Raw genomic sequence first — 17,059 nt, forward strand, 5'->3', positions numbered from 1 at the left:
GAAGGAGTCAGAAAATAAACTCACAGTACATAAAAAAATATTAAAGCCCGCGGATACATCTCTGAAAGTGAATTTTTACCTCTAAGTTGGACTGTGACATTATTTCAGTTGTTGAACCTGCAAAACCTACAAGCGAATATTAAAAATATTGCAGTAAAAACAGGATAATATGTGAGATTTGATTAAAGAGTAAAAGAAGGGGTGTGGTGATTGGAGGAGGTGGAGGAGGAGGAGGAGGGGGCAAAGAGGCGGGTGTTTGGCTTGCGGTTTGACGTCAGCAGTCCTCAGTTGTCACACATGGGATCGGTGCTCTCGGTGATCGGTCTGTCAGCCTCCTGCAGCCCCGGTCAGGCACCGCCGCACGCGTCCGCACTGCGTCCATTATCAAAAGCGTTATTCGGGGCTTTTATTTTGTAGTACTTATATTGACGTTAAAGGCTGCCAACACAGCTAAGTCACACTTTTTTATTTATTTATCTTTTACCTTTTTCATCGAACCGGTGCGTTTCTTTTTTTTTTTAATTTCCTCTGAGCTGTTTGTGCTGTCGGGCTCTCAGTGAGAGGAGGCGAGATGGAGAAAATGTCCCGTCATCCCCTCCCGCAGAATCCCGGCTTTCCGCCCGCAGCGACGCACGGAGTGCTCAAGTCTCTGCTGGAGAACCCGATGAAGCTGCCGCTGCACCATGAAGGTGAGTTCACAGCGTGACAGTCAACGTGCAGTCTGGATGTGCGCGCTTTGAGCAGTCCTGAGGCAAAGTTTGACACAGCAGAAGGATGAGTTTCTGTCTGAACATGTCACATGTTATACTTGTTTTCATATTTGATCATATTTTAAACATTTTTTTTTCGTTGTTAAATGATGAGGTCAGAAGTGCGACGAAACTCCTTCCAGCACTCAGCAGAGGAGGTTTTTTTTAAAAACCCACAAACTGTAAAATATCGTTTGACAAATAAAGAAAGAAAATCAGATGTGCAAAAAAACATTGATAAAGTTATTACTAGAAATGGCGCCTGCTTTATTGATTAGTTTTATTCCAACTTTTTGATTGGTTAAGAATGTAAACTTCTCTTCCGGTTTGTGACCCCATTAATTATATCTTTGTCACAAGGTGAAGACGTGATTTGTGAATCACTTTGACTCGGGTGATTAAAGATAAAATTATTTAGTATTTCAAAATAAAATAAGGGGGAAAAAACCTTCAAAATAAAACTTTACTTGAATCACACTTTCACTTGAACTTTCAAATAATAAACATACAAAAAATGTCCATGACCTGAGCTGTGTACTGTTCAACACTCTGTATAGTAATGAATGATTATATTGATTGCTGTGGGAGAAATGCGTCTGCAGGGTCAGTTTGCTGGGCCTGATAGAGGTCCAGGGATGTTGTGTTCGAGGACAATTGGTAGGTAGAGTTGTGACGTCCTCTTTACGTATTTAAAGTTGTGGTCACACCTTTGTTTTGGTGTCTGTGGTCCAAAGTTTCGTGAGCTTGTTTTGACAGTTTTTGTCTCCAGTGACTCAGAGCTAGAAAACAAAATTCTAAATCAGTCTGGTTGTCGGTTTTAGAGACACATCATTATCTCAGTCTTACCCATAATTCCTCCTGTTTTGACGATGCCATGAAACATGGAAAAAATGTTGTTGGCTGTTAAAGCCATAAAGTGTCTGCTGAATTCCTGTAGGTCAGATGAACACTATCATTGCAGACGAGATATTATTTATTTAAAATGTCCTTATGGAATCATAAAACAATAGAATTGGTTGGCATCATGACCATCAATTTAAAAAGTTCACATGCAACTGCAACAGCTAAACCATGGACTGTATATAAAGATGGATGATGCATCTCCGCCTCCGCCCCTTCATGCTAAAGCGAGATCGTAATATCTCACTTACAGACGCGGCCATGTTGAGGAAACTTGGAACCAGAGTCAGTTGAGGTCAGTAGGTGAAGTCACATTCAAAGATCTTAAAGTCACATCATCAATGTTGCACCTGAAACACCCATCCTCTGCTGTGTTGAGCCATTAGCCTGGCTGTGCTGTTGCCTGTGGATGATGATGTCACTTTTTATTTATTTATTTTTAGCCAACAGTTAAATAAAAAAATGTGTCAAAAAATTACAACTTGAACACAAATATAAATGATAAAAAAACAATAAAAACTAGCAGGGCCCGTGTTCCATCCACTAACACAGAGGAGGCGGGGTTTATGACCTACGCTGCAGCCAGCATAGGTCAATCAATGTGCAATGGAGGTGTTTTGACCTCACGTTTGGGGAGCTGTCATGATGTCCATCTCTATATAGAGTCAGTGGACTGAATGATAGGTTATATTGCAAATATATAGTGCAAATTAGCCTAAATAAGCTAACATTAGCTTTGTAAAGTATTGGTAACCTCTGAACTCAGAAGACAAGGCTTCCATTTAGTATTAGGTTTTGTTTTAAAACCTTCAAAAACTTTCAGACATTGCCTTTAAATATAAATTGATTTCCCGACCTTGAAAACTGAGACCATTTGAAAATGTCCCATTTTCCTATGCAGCTTTCAGCAAGGAACAGGAGAAGGAGAAGACCCTGGAGGAGGAGCGCAGTGTCCCCCAGTCGGCCTTCCTGGGCCCCACACTATGGGACAAGACCCTTCCCTACGACGGGGACACCTTCCAGCTGGAGTACATGGACTTGGAGGAGTTCCTGTCTGAGAACGGCATCCCCTCCAGTCCCTCCCACCACCACCACCAGCACCACCAACACCAACACCAACACCACCACCACCAACACCAACAAGACCAGCACCAGCCACACGCTCCGCCACGCCAGCCACCCATCATGCCATCGGCCCCGCCCACACCAGCACCATCTGTGATGGACCTCAGCAACCACGCCTCCACCTCCATACACACAACTGTCGTCTCACCCAACTGCCTGCACAGCAGCCCGGCCAGAGCAGGTAACACACACAGACACACATTGAAACATAAAAACACAACCATTTTATTTTTCAAATCTAAATAAAATATATATATATATATATATATATATATATAATTCTGTTAAAATTCTGCACTCCCCTGCACAAGACACGCATGATTCAGCAGTCATATGACAAAAATGCTGAGATTTTAGTTGATCTGCAGGATTTATGATGGTGTGAAAACTTGAAGACTTGAAGACACAAATACCTGTAACAATTAGAAAAAATCGCCTGTCCAGCTTTAATGGGTGAATGCTCATAAGAATGCAGGTTATTAATGAAGCTGAGCTAGAAAAAAAAAGAGAAAATTGCCATCATGCTTGCCAATCAGTGCCAATTCTTCCTTTTCGCACTGACTAATGTGCATTAATGTAGTCATGGCTGCTTCATCCCCCTGCCAGCCATTCATCATTCTGAGCCACACATTTTCTGTCTGTAGTGAAAACAAAAGGAAGAGCATTTGTCTCAGGCTGCAGTGGGAGAAAACGTCTTTCAGAGCCTTTGTCCTGTCGAGAACTTATCAGTGATGGATGAAGAGAAAACAGGCGTCACTCAGTCAGACAGCAGGTGTTCATGGGAGGTAAAAAAAAAATCAATCAGCCAAGTGTTGACATATCCTGCGAGAGTGAGGTTCAAGTCCTTCAAATCCTTATCGTGGTCAGAAAGAGCTACTAGGTGGGTGAAGTGGTGGTGGTGGTGGGGGGGTTCAAAGGTGAAGCGAGTGTTTGGTGAAAAGCTGCGATCGCACCTCGCAGTGGGGAAACTCTTTTTTGTCTGTAGTAACGCTGGCCAACAAAATGTGTCCACCCCAGAGAGAACAGTGTGAGATTTAACACCTCAACAGACGGCCCAGCCTCAGCAAGGGTGTGTGTGTGAGTGTGTGTGTGTGTGCATGCTCATGTACTGACATGCATGTTTGTAAGGGCAAGAACTTCCTCTTTAACTACTCGTTCTGTGTTCCTCAGACAAGGAAAACAAGCCCATGGGTGTGTGTGTGTGTGTGTGCCTGTCCCTGCATGAGATCAGTGTTTTAAGAACATAGTGTTCTCTGCAGAAGTAGGCCAGGGGGCGGCAACTCTCACATCCACACAGTTTCCAGCCGTGTGTTTACATTCACATCAGCTAATAATCTTCTCACACACACGCACATAGGGTTGAAATGTGTGAGTCAGTCTGGGATACTCAGGAATGTCTTTTTTTTTACTTATAGAAAACTATACATACAAAACCTACAGGACCTAGCATGGCTAGCAGGCTAATGACAAAAGCTGACAAAGTTGTAAACAACCGTTTAACCACACAGCATCATTCCTTCTCAGCTGTGGTCTGAATCCTAATTGTCAGGCTATCACACAAGCACTAACAACTGCCACTTGAGGGTGGCACAAAAAGTGAGCATATTCACATAGACCACCATGTTTAACAGTCTAATTTCTAACATGTTTACTAAGCCAGGACATGAAACCAACAGAGTAAATGTAAATTTGAAGGTGTAGGTGTACAATAAAGGAAACTTCACTGATTTCAAAATACAAGATTTTCTGCACAGCAGCATCACAGCTGCAGTACCCCCTTCTAGCAGCAGCCAGCTGTAATCTGTTGCTCTGTTGTCTAAATATAGTCACGTAATCTATGGCATAATCTGGCATATTTGTATTCCCACATGGTCTCATGACTGCCCAGCAGATAAGGAGGCAGGAACAAAAGGAACAAGCAGGGTTACTGTGGGTTCAGCAGATAATGAACAACTCACAGAGTGGTAGTGAGAGGAGGAGGAGGAGGAGGAGGAGGGGGAGGGACTAAGAAAGCATAAACATAATTATCCTGCTTGTTAGGTGGAGTCACTACAAAGGAGTCCTCCACTCTTCAGTCAAGAGTCTGAAACCACTTCCGAAAATGGCGTTCAAGCCAATAATGATAAAAAAAAATACCTTATATGATCCTCAGTAGTACTAAATTAAATGACATGCGGAAGTGTGGAATCTATTTATGTTATTTCTGCTCTTAGGAGACAAGCTGGTCTCTGTGGGAAACATCAGGAACTATGACCCAATGTGCTCATGTTACACACACACACACGTGTTAGGATGTCTGTCAGCGTCTCATTTGAGGCAGCGAGGCGCATCATGTGCTGCTAAGCTCCCACCTGCTCCTCCACATGCAGCAGCAAAACCAGTGGTGCCTTCAAAGTCACCATCACAAAATCCAAAATTCCTGTTATATATATCCAGGTTAAAAGAACAAGCTGAAGGAATGGACAGCAGCGCTCCATCTCAGGATATAAGGTTTTAGTACCAAATCATGCAAAGTCAAAGCGTCACCGGGGATCACAAGGAAGGATACTAACACACACACACACACACACACTAGTGAAGAAAAACAACTACTATTTTCTCAGAACTGCTGCTGGGACTCAGCAGGGGATTCACTCCTCAGCCACTGAGGCGTTTAGGTGCTGGGATGGGTTCATTAATCTAACCGTCACCTGCAGGTTACAATAAACGTACTGTTTGGCATTGGTTCTTCTTCTTCGTCTTCTTCTTCTTCTTCTTCTTCTTTTTCTGTGACTGTGTGTTAATTATGACTCCCTGTCAGTTATGTAATGTCTTTCAAGTTTAAAAAAAAAGTATCAATAAGTGAAAAATGAGATTCAGAGGTTCTCTCCATCCTTTGCACATTTCCTCATGAAGGACAGATGACGGTTTTTATTCTTATTTTTTATTTATTTTTTTTACATTTCACAAGGTTAATCTGCCTACGGTTCCCGTCTCCTTTGAATGCCCACTCAGTGCGGAGCAGACAGGAGTGTCATTGCTGGCCAATTGCAGCTGAATTTGAACTCAAAGACTCCAGGCAGATTGAGTTCAGCGGCTCATTTCCTGTATTTGACACCTGAACAAGATCATTGTCAGTGAACTTTAGGAAAAATCAACAAGCAGCTTTATTCTGGCACTCTGTCGCCACCTGGTGGCTACAGCTCATCACTGCGATTCACACAGAAAGAAAGAAGGAAAAGTTGTTGAACTCATGACCTTTTATCTCATCTTCCTGCAGGTCTACCGAACTCCAGAAACACTCCCAGCCCCATTGATCCAGACTCCATCCAGGTTCCCATGAGCTACGAACCTGACCCGGCTGACCTGGCTCTGTCCAGTGTGCCTGGTCAGGAAATGTTTGATCCACGCAAACGCAAGTTCACTGCAGAGGAGCTGAAACCTCAGCCGATGATCAAGAAAGCCCGCAAGGTCTTCATCCCGGAGGACCTGAAGGTAATTTGGAGCTGGTTCAAATGCTGAGGATGGTTTGTTTCACTTTTAATCTTAATCTCAGCAGATTGCACATAAATTTAATCTAGGTGGAGACATTTTTATTATGTAGCTGCTCATGTTTCTGTGTACCACTGTGGAAGTGATGTGTGTTCCATATGCTTGATTTATTTGGCACAAATTCCAGCAGTCATGCTCAGGGTAGCCCTCCTAACTGGAACCAGTTTAGTTAAATGATGGGTAAAACTCAGAAAACAAATGGCCGCTGGACCTTTGCTTTTCACTGTGTATGTGACCTACGAGCGGACAGACGGACCCATTTGTGCTGATTACACTCAGCTCAGCTTATCACAGAACGGCATGCTGGGACGGTGTGGAGAGGTGTCTATCAGCATCCTCTGTTTTCCTATTGGTTCAGTGAGGAGAGGAGGGGAGGATCTTCTGGGTAAGAGGATTATGTGAGAGTGAAACACGGAGCAGTGATGCTGTGAGGTCAGACTGAGAGGATTTGGCTTTTAATTTGTTCAAATAAAACTGGATCTGTGTGTGTGGCTCCACTGACGAACAGAAAGCTGCTACAATCATATGATTACAGTAGAAAAGCTCATGTATTATGATGACACGTCACTTAAAAACGCAAGGATTCTGAAGGACCTTTTGTAGTATGTGTTCTCAGTAACCAAATTAGTTCAGCTACTTCTGACCTCAAAGAATATTTTATATTGAATTAGGAGTTACAAGAAGACAAAGTTTATTTTTCTGTTATTTTTTTTGTCTCCATATCTTTTCCCTTCTTCCTCGTGTCCTTCGAGCAGGATGACAAATACTGGGCCAGGCGCAGGAAGAACAACCTGGCGGCGAAGCGGTCCCGGGATGCGAGGCGTCTCAAAGAGAACCAGATCGCAATCCGGGCGGGCTTCTTGGAGAAGGAGAACTCGGCTCTGAGGCAGGAAGTGGCCGACCTGAGGAAAGAGCTCGGACGCACTAAGAACGTCCTCGCCAAGTATGAAGCACAGCACGGACCGCTGTGAAGACAAACACACACATATGTATGTTGCGTACAAACACCAGCAACCCTCCTTCTTTACACACACACACACACACTGTCCTAACTGCTCGACTCACTGCAGGCAGAGGGTTTCTGATGATGGAGGTGTTACTGGGGACCAATAAGAATCAGGATTGAAATTCATTAACACAAAGGAAGAACAAGCAGCTTACTTCCTAATTTCCTAATTCCTTACTTCCTAATTTTCAAACAGCTTTCCCAGTGTTTCCATGGCAACAGTGGCCTTTTTGTCTGCTTTGAGTTGAGGCCATAATTCATACATACACACACACGTAAGGACGTTTCTTTGGCCCTGCGGGCTATTCTTGTGGACTCGGCTCACCTGACACCCCACGTGACCTTTGACCTCTGACCTCTCATCCCATACCTCCCTCTGCAACAGTGTTTGGTAAAAGCACTTTAGAACTACAGACACCTCGATCTCTGCCACAGACTCCGCCCCCTCCTGCAGGTGTGTTTTCCCATAATGCACCTGTTAACATGTACATAGCTGATGGCTCTGTCCCGCCTCCTGTCGCTCTGCTATTGGTTAGTCAGCTGCGTGTTTGTTTTATTTGTATTTTTTTCCTGTCAGGCCTGTTTAAGCCTTTATTAACCCTCAGCAGCAAAGAGAGCATATATGAAATACAAAGAAAATGCAGAATATCAACTTTTAGATGCACTTTTGATGAAGTACCCTTAAATGCCAAATAGTTTTGAACCCCAGATTTTTTTATTTATTTTGAATAAGTCTTTTAGTGACAATCCCTATAAGGGAGTGTTTTTTTAAACCTCTAAACCCTGAGAAAGGCATGCCAAACTAAACTACTGATTTAGAAGGAATAAAAACCTTTCATGTTGTTTTTGCATGCGTCACAAATAACACATCTTCATCATCAAAAACACACAAAAAAAGAAGCAGAAATTCTTCACCAAAAAACAATTAATGAATTAATAAATTAAAAAAAATCTAAAAAGTCCTTTTTTATCACACACAACACACCTGTGAGTTACTGCACCCTCCTGACAGGATGTTAGAATATTATTCAAATTTATTCCTCGCTGTGGATGATGAAGGCATGCTCAGAGATCTCTGCAGGGACTATGTGGTTGGCTCACAGGTGGCAGCATTACGTTGCCCTCAGTGTGACCTAAGTGTCACATAGCTTCGACGCAGCCAGTGAGAAATAAATGTTTTATTCATTTTACTTTCATTCAGAACGATGTGTGAAGTGCAGTATTTTTTCAGCCAATGATTCTGAGTCCAATATGAAGGAAGGTATTGTAGCTTCTGCAGTTGTTTTGATGTCATCTTGCATTGCAGCATGAATTACTCCTATGCTCTCCTTCTCTTTCGGTGCAATAGCAGGTTCTTTCATTTTATTTCCTGTAGCTCAGCGTCGAGTACAGTGCGCCCCCCGGTGGCCGATTGAGACATGAATGTATCTTTGAAACAGTGCGTTGGTTGAGTGGTGTTGTCTTATACTGTGGAATTACTTTACTACTCTTTACTACATACCAAAAGATAACAGTATATAAAGAATATATTGATATATTAAAGGTTTTAATGTTTATACAGAGTTATTCTTTTTTTTTGTACAGTCTGTTTTCCTACATAGATATTACCTGTGTATTTTGGAAAGGCTTTCTTAAGTATGGGCAGTATATAAAAACAAATATATAACAGTGTGCCCGACCTGAACTGTGGGTGATGCATGGGCATTATGGAAATCCTCTGGGAGTTTATTTCATGTCTGATCCTCCCTGTGTAGTTGAAATACCTCAACCCCCCCCCCCCCCCTCCTCCCCCCACAACCCCTCTGTGACCATCCATCGCACCTGTGCAGGTGCACATGTGCTGATTCAGGCTAGACCGGGTGCTCCCCCTCCTCACCCCCACTTACATAGATGCTTACGTATGTATAGTTTCATGGCTGTTTTTAGCCCAGAGGAATGTATCAACCCAACATGAAGCACTTATTTTTACTTTTCCTGTTTGCTGTGATTTTCTCTCTCTCTCTCTCTCTCTCTCTCTCCTGCAGCCTGCTGTTCAGTTCTGTCTCTTTGATTCTGTGTTACTTTTCTCTGGAATTGCCCTAGATTTTGTTCTTCATGATCAAAATTGTGAATAAAAAAATGTTTGAAATCCAGTGTGTTTTTATTATTATTAGAAGAGTAAAGTTCTTGTCCACATTTGTTCCATCCGCCAAGGCAACATAACATTGGATGTAATATCAATAGTAACATTAATAGTCAAATATCAATGAATAAATTTGATTATCAGCTAAACCTCACTTTTGGGAACGGATATGACCATGTGCAGTGGTCTAAACCAACACCAACATATCAAAGTGAAATTTTAGATTCAAGTTCTTCTTTTTAACAGATTTTAAAACATCAAATGTAATATAGACCTACAGATTCCAGGTTTAAAATGAATAGTTGGAGCAGATAAGTGGTTTAAATTTTATGTGTGATATAAAACAATTTATATGAACATTTCTAAATAAATAAAGTTGTTTGACAAATGATTAAAATTGGCCATGATTTATTAATCCATGAAATCTCCTGCTTAAAATTGCCTGTTCAAAACAATTCCTTACCTCTCCACCAGGTGTCCTCAGCTCCCCCTCATTGATCATTGAGCACACCTGTCCTCTGAAGGCACTGAACGCGGACATGTTGGACCAGTCGAACGTGGATGCCCACACACTGAGGTCAGTTTGCTTAAATCTGCAGAGCGTGTTCACTCCCTGGTTTAATCCCACTGTGTGCACAACAAACACACGTCTCATATCTGCCCATTAAATTGGAATTGTTGTTATGTAATAACATTTTCTCTAAGTGAACAGCAGCAGAGGGTGTTCTGCTAATCCCACGAATTTTTAGACGGTCACACGCTGAAACCTGAGAGGCAGGTGGACACATTATGAAGTCCTAATGTACCAGAAAGTGAGTACAAGTCCCTCTGCAGAGATTTGAGTTTAATGAGGTTAAGAAAAAAAACGCCAGCTGGAAGTTTTGTTTGCGTGCACATGAGCTGCCATATTGAATTGATTACTGCTGCGTAATAGTTTACGAACTTCAAACCTGAGACATGCTAGCTGTTTGTTTGTCTTCTACACTGTATGAAATCACTGTGTTCATGTTATGTGATGCATCACATCATCACCATCATGATCATTGCTGAGCTAACAAAGCTATCCTTGTTGTTACTTTATGCTAGTGCTCTGTTTGCAGGGGATTGTGGGTAAGAAACAGTGTTGCCAGATAGGAAATGTTTAATTATTGTACCACAGACTCAACATTATCTAATTTAAAAAAAAAACAAAAAAAAACATACACGTGCAGTTGGTGAATTTCATTACATAATTTAGTCAAAATAGGCAAATTATCATACTCATAGGGTTTTATTTTTGCAGAGAGAAAGAGCAAAACCAATGTACAAAAAGTCAGAAATGATTGCTGACGTGTATACTAAAGAAATGCAAGTGGTTGTAATATAACATCATTATACTTTTCGCATACTACATCTAGGGGTTGTCTTAGTAATGGCCTCTCATTTCCACCTGTTGTTTGTTCCATTTGCACAACAGCAGCTGAAATTGATTTTACACTCACGATGATTGAATTCACAGACATGCATTTGTTTAAGTGTTGTTTTATTTTTTGAGCAGTGTATAATATATTTTCTTTCAAGCTTACTAAATGGTACAAGAATGGGCCTTCATATTTATTTTGGTAGTTTAATTTGTTTGTGACACCAAGTGTGGAAGCATTTAGGTGACTTTCTATAATTGATTTAAAGCCAGTGTGGTTAAGTTTATTCAATAGTGACTGTTATATTCCTTAAAAGGTCTTCACGGGTGACAAATAACACAAGGGCATTTGATAACAGAGAATGAAGATGCTTTCATCCTTTAAAAAGGCTACTTATGATTGGCCAGCGACCAATAATATGCCTCATTGTGCATACGCTATGCTTGCCATGTACCAGTCTGGCTTAAACACGTTTTATTACTAATGCTAAACCTTGGTCACATTTGTCCTCAGCCATCTGTGAATGAGACACGTGGAATCATTGAATAATATAACTGAGCTCTCTTCTTTGCCGTTGTTCATGCATGTTTGTGTTGGGGGTGTAGCTTTGGCTGGAGAATTAATCCAGAGTTATTGTAATTATAAATTTTAAATGTATCTCCCTTAAAAGTTTACTTTTCGCCTCCATCCATTGACTCTATGCGGCTCTGTTTGGATCCCAGTTACTAGCTGCTTTTTACATTATCTTCTAGTTATTTCTATTAGTAATAAAGGGCACACTCAAAAACTCATTGGATGAACTCAAATTGTGGGAGACTTTTCCATCCAGTAAATATGGGTAGCTCCCACAATTTAACTGAGTTCATCCACTGAGTTCTTTTTTATTTTATTTTCATCTATAGCGCCAGATCACAACAGAACTTTACTATAGCGTTAGCTGGCGACGAGCTGCGCTCTCAGTGTGTTAAGGGTGAATTCAATGTGCAAATATATTTATGTTACATCTGCTAAACATATTTGGGTACTGTTGGAATTAATAATATTTTCATAAGACAAACAAAATAATAATGTTTCACCTCTAAGAGGGTCTTGAATCAGTTTTTTGAGTGCAGTTCAGTTTTCAGCCTTTATTTATAGTCCTTTTTTACACAAAGATCAAATGAAACCTTTTAATTTAAGGTCACAATGTGCTCTTTATACAGCAGATATATAGTACAACACACTGGGATCATTTTTAGCTTTTTCTAATCTGCAGCATGAATCCCAACACCAAAAACTACTGCTACAAAATCTGTATGTGCGTTTAACAGTAGTCAGAATACAAAAATACAACAGTACGTGATAGTTTAACGCTGGGTGATATTTTATTTATATGATTCTTTTTATTACAGTATATCTTGTATCAGCATTCAACCAAAGATATAATTACATTTTCCTTTTAACCTGTTATTTCTTATTTAGGCTTTGATCACATGTTCAGTGTTTAAACACAAAAGAACCACATTTTCTTCTGAAGAAAAAATTGTTGTGGTGATAACAATAGGTCAAATCATCTCACTAGAAATGGAAGACTGTAACTGAACCCTCAGGGAACACAAAGAGTTCTTCTTGGTCAGATCTTAGCCGTTTCTTGATGAGTGGAGAGTCCGATCTCTGAGCATTATGCAGGCGTCAGATGACCTGCCAGGTCAGGCCTGAACATTACAAAATCTCAGCCTGTTGACAACCTGAAGCTTACATAACACTCCCTGCTGACTGAAAAAAAAAAAAACAGCACAGTGGAAAACAAATACATAATACATGCTCCTAATACTCTGCAGCGGTCACCATATAATCCACAAATATGAAATATGGAGAGAGGAAAGGATAATTGTGCAATTCATATTATGGATGGGGTGCAGCCATTGGTGCGTTGCTCAGCTGGCTGGGTTGTTTTTTTATGTAAGAGGATTTGTCCCAGTGAGGGCCTCTGTGGCACGAGTCCTCTAAAGACTTGAGGTTGGATCATCCATCAGACAGTGCCAGAACCAATGAGCGGAGGCGATAGTGTGGTGGTTGGAGGGGGCGAGAGTCTTTTTGGTTGAGAATTTTGTCATTTCAGGAAGGAAGAGATTAAGCAGTTTGCCATTTTTATACCAGTAGCTCTAAAATACGCCTAAAAACACATCCGCCTGAACATCCATTAACTGAGACCCCAGCAAATGGTGTGGTGCGATAGAGAACATTCTGACACCTCAGAGTCAGTATCTGTAATCCCAGAGGGAAAATGTCCTTAAGTTCCTCTATTGAACCGTAGCTGGTCAGACATTGGTGGGTCCTTTGGCAGGCTGTGGTGCTACAGGTAGATGGAGGCCAGTGTTTGGAATTCAAAAGGATTCTGGAATCTGCAAAAACATGGAAGAAAAAAATATTGAATTAATGATGTCTGAATATATTCTAAGCCTGCAGTGTGTAGAATGTTTGTCATGTGACTGACAGTGTCAAACATGGCTTTCTCCAGAGGAGTGCAGAATGTTTTTATTTTTACATTATTTTGTTTGTGCAAGCAATTTTTTTGCAGAGTGTGGTGACTCACAGGGAGTCGGGTGTATTTTATATATTCTATACAGAAATTACATTAGGTTACATCAAACTAAAGAGGCCAAGTAATTATTAGTAACAGTGGAAAAAAATCAATATTGTACATTCCGTATGCATGTTTGTCATCCTCAAAGGATGCTTTGCTTTTGCTGCTCTACATGTTTACTGCCTACACCCATCTCCACAGATGTCAGCCATCATCAGCGCAGTTGTATGAAGTATCCTCCAGTAAAAGAAAAACAGAAGATGCTTTATTTGAGTTTTAGTGCCTCAGCCGGAGGATTTCCCTCCAAACAAACATTTACATTTCTTTTAACACCATCCAACAAATCTCTTAACATCAACATCTGCTGCCAGCCACATCTGTACACTTTAACCCCTCACGCACAGGCCACCAAAGGGTTAGTCTTGTGCTCTGGCATACGTCAAAGGGATGAGTGACGAATATACGTCTGTCCATTCATTCATTATTTCCCTGTCCTGCGAGGGTTTATGTTGTCATCTCTGTGATGGAAGGGGGTGGGGAAGGCTTGGGATTTACAGGCTGGTGCAGAGCTTCGAGGGCAGAGGATGCAGCCTGCTGCTGCTGCTGTCTGTATGTCGGGCTTTTATACATTCCATAGACTAACAAACAGCTTTAGCGGTTTGCAAAACAAGCAGATGCTTAAGAGCTTTGTGGGCCCTCACATGCAGCTAAAATGGCTCCACTGGACTCTCCCAGTCCCCTGAGTGTCAGACCAGGCCTTCCAAAAACCTGCAGCCACTCCCTCAAGCTTTGTCATTTCACAGATGTTCTGACACAGCCAACTGGCTCCAGTGAATTAGGTCTTTGTCATTTTAGCACTGACCTTGGGGTACATGTTGATTATGAGACTGTTCATTCCCAGAAGTTAAATAACGTCATCCAGAGAAATCAGTATTTGTTGTAGCTTGCGCCTGAACTATGGATTGTGTGGACTAATTGCTGTCCTATGAGGGCATACTAGCTTTTATGGGTGTGTTTTAGGTATGGACAGTAAAAAGCAGCCATTCATATACACTGTTATTTTTTTGGCATTAGTAAAGTTATGTAGATTTGTTTTCCCCTAGAAACTCTCCATACAACTCATCCCTTTTGTAAACTAATATTTCCTCACTTTCAAAGTTTCTCAGCAGACTGCGTTTCCCCTTTTTTGTTGCAGTGTTTGGTTGATTGGTTGAAGTTGGCTCATGATTGACTATAACAAACCATCTGGTGTGTCAGTCTTAAGAAGGAACTGATCAGTGCAGTGTGTTTTTGTCCACATCTGTTATCAAACCTGGAAAGTTTTCCTTGGTTCCAACTACTGAGATTTAATTCATCCAGTGAGATTACGTCGCACCCAATTCCATCTGTTTGTTGGAGTCAAGGTTTCAGTCAGTCGTTTTACATCTATAAGATCATACAGCCAAAACGGCATTGATGTACAGTTAAATATGTTTCAAGCAGTCCTCCAGCCATATTTTCTTTTGATGTTCCCTATAGTGAATGCAATTATCCTATTGCAAAATTATTTTTAATGCAGGCAGAAAAGACGCTGCTGTGTTGAATGCAGTAGCGACCTTTTAGTTTGAACACGTTGCAAACTGAAGGGGGAGAGTTCTTTTTAGAAACATCATCCAAACACAGTTGTTCAACTCAGGATTGTGAAAATACTTGTCTCTGATCTTCTATATATTGTAGATAAATGAATACATTTATGTCTGATTTTTTTTAGCTTCCTGGTGGGGTTAAGGCATCACCCACCTCAACTCCACTTAAACTTCGCCACTTTGCCCACTTTTTGATTAGTTAAGAGTTTAAATAAGTGTGGTTTTGTGCATTGCGGTTCTCCAAAATCCTATGGTTCAGGGAAGATTCAGCCATCTTTACGCATAGTTTAAACCTTACTTCTTGTTTATTTGACTTGTTTTTGCCCGTTTCGTGTCTTAAAATTGTTAGTGCCATTCAAATTATAATTACTACGCAGCCTCTGTTACAGTCAGTCTTTATCCCAGTCTTTATGTTTGTGGGAATGTAGTTTTTCAAAATATTTTATATAGTTTTGACACAACCCAATTATGATTTCTCTTTTAATCCATCTATCAATCCACTGTTGTGATCACACATAATGATTAATTTCCATGCATTTACTAATGTGCATGATGGATTATTGTTGGAGCACACAGAACGCTGGCACGACAGTCTGTGCATGCACTGAATGTATGGGATGAACAGATGCCCCTCACACACAGATGTTCACATGCAACATGATTAAACAGATGTGTTTATATCTTTTTGGGGTGTTTGGGGTTTAGTGACCATGTTCTTTTCTCATCCTCGTGGGACAGTGAAACTAAACTGATGAGCACAATAGTGACTGTTGTGCTGTCCACTGTACCATAACTGATGTCTAACAAACCAACATTATGCCAAACCGATGTGTCAGATTAACCCACTTTGATTTATCTCAAAGCTTTGGGACCTTCTGCTTCACTTATTGCTCTATTTTGAGTTTGGACCATGCTCTGTACCATTTAATAAAGTATTCTGTCCATTCACTGACAGATCACTGAAAACTAAATAAAATGCAGTTTGAGTGGATCTAATGTGATAAAAACAGTGACCATGGCCACCAGTCAAAGCTAAGTATTTAAAGATGCACAGTTTGGACTGTTATAATTAAGTAGTCAGTAGAGAAATAAATAAGGAAATGTTGCCATCTTCCACCATCAGCTTCTGCTTTTCTGTTGACATTTTATTATGAAGACAAATTTCTAGTATTGTGATATTTTGAGTTTTTTTAATTTCTGTTTTCAAAGTTTTAGAGTGTTAGTTTGACTTGGAGCTGCCATCTTGGAACCTATTTCATAGACAACATCATGAACTGAGAAAACAATAAGCAGAATAATTAGTTATAATAATTGCGCTGCAGGTTTTGGATTTTAGACTCTGTTTGCGGCCTTCTTGGCTGCTTACCTCCTGCTGACTCCTCAGCAGCAGCTCTTCGACACCATCCGGGGAGGTGTTGAATTGAAAATCAGAGTCCGGGAATAAAAACACTGTACACAATAATACAACAGCACTTCATGGTTGTCAGTAAGAACCTCCTCGCCTTTTTCCTTAGACCAGAGTACTTCTCTTCTCCCGCTCTCGTTCCCTCTCTCCTCGGTCCCGGCTTAGGTCCGGTGTTGGTAGCTCACCGTGGCCCGCTGTGTTGTTGGGCTCATAGCGGGACGAGGCCGGCGAGTTCTGCATGACCACCAAGCGGATGGGTGACTGGCTAGGCTGCGCTGGTGTGTTGTCGGGAGCGTACTCCTTGGTGGGGTCTTTGCCACGGCAGTCGTACAGGATGCAGGAGATGAGGAAGACCAGGAGCAGAATGACATAGCTGGCAACTAGGATGATAAGGTTCAGGGTGACAGGGTCAATCTCCAGGTAGAATTCCATAAAACCCATGGTGCCGCTTCATATCTCGCCCGTATACAGAGAAGGAAGAGATGGGAAATCTATAAGAAGAGAAGGAAACTATTGGAAAGAGAAGCACACAGAAAGGCTGTGATGATGGCCAAAGGGATGGACAGCTGGCCAGAAAGAGCAAAAGATGCAGAGGATGCATCAGATGATGAAATGAGAGGGATCAGCTGA

The 17,059-nt window shown here is 41.2% G+C and overlaps 1 protein-coding gene across 2 annotated transcripts; it reads left to right on the top strand.

Annotated features, from left to right (window-relative positions):
- The first annotated feature begins 290 nt into the window (after positions 1 to 290).
- On the top strand, positions 291 to 8,867 carry LOC114452194 (hepatic leukemia factor-like). 2 transcript variants are annotated; one of them, XM_028431369.1, is made up of 4 exons: positions 291 to 689; positions 2,551 to 2,955; positions 6,034 to 6,248; positions 7,058 to 8,867. In XM_028431369.1, exons 1-4 carry the CDS (start codon positions 572 to 574, stop codon positions 7,274 to 7,276), a joined length of 957 nt encoding a protein of 318 aa, XP_028287170.1. In that variant the 5' UTR covers positions 291 to 571; the 3' UTR covers positions 7,277 to 8,867. The 2 variants fall into 2 exon arrangements, with proteins under 2 accessions (XP_028287170.1, XP_028287171.1); XM_028431370.1 differs by having other exon boundaries at positions 7,061 to 8,867.
- The last annotated feature ends 8,192 nt before the right edge of the window (positions 8,868 to 17,059 follow it).

This window comes from Parambassis ranga, chromosome 19, assembly GCF_900634625.1.
Source record: "Parambassis ranga chromosome 19, fParRan2.1, whole genome shotgun sequence".
NCBI classification, from domain to species: domain Eukaryota; kingdom Metazoa; phylum Chordata; class Actinopteri; family Ambassidae; genus Parambassis; species Parambassis ranga.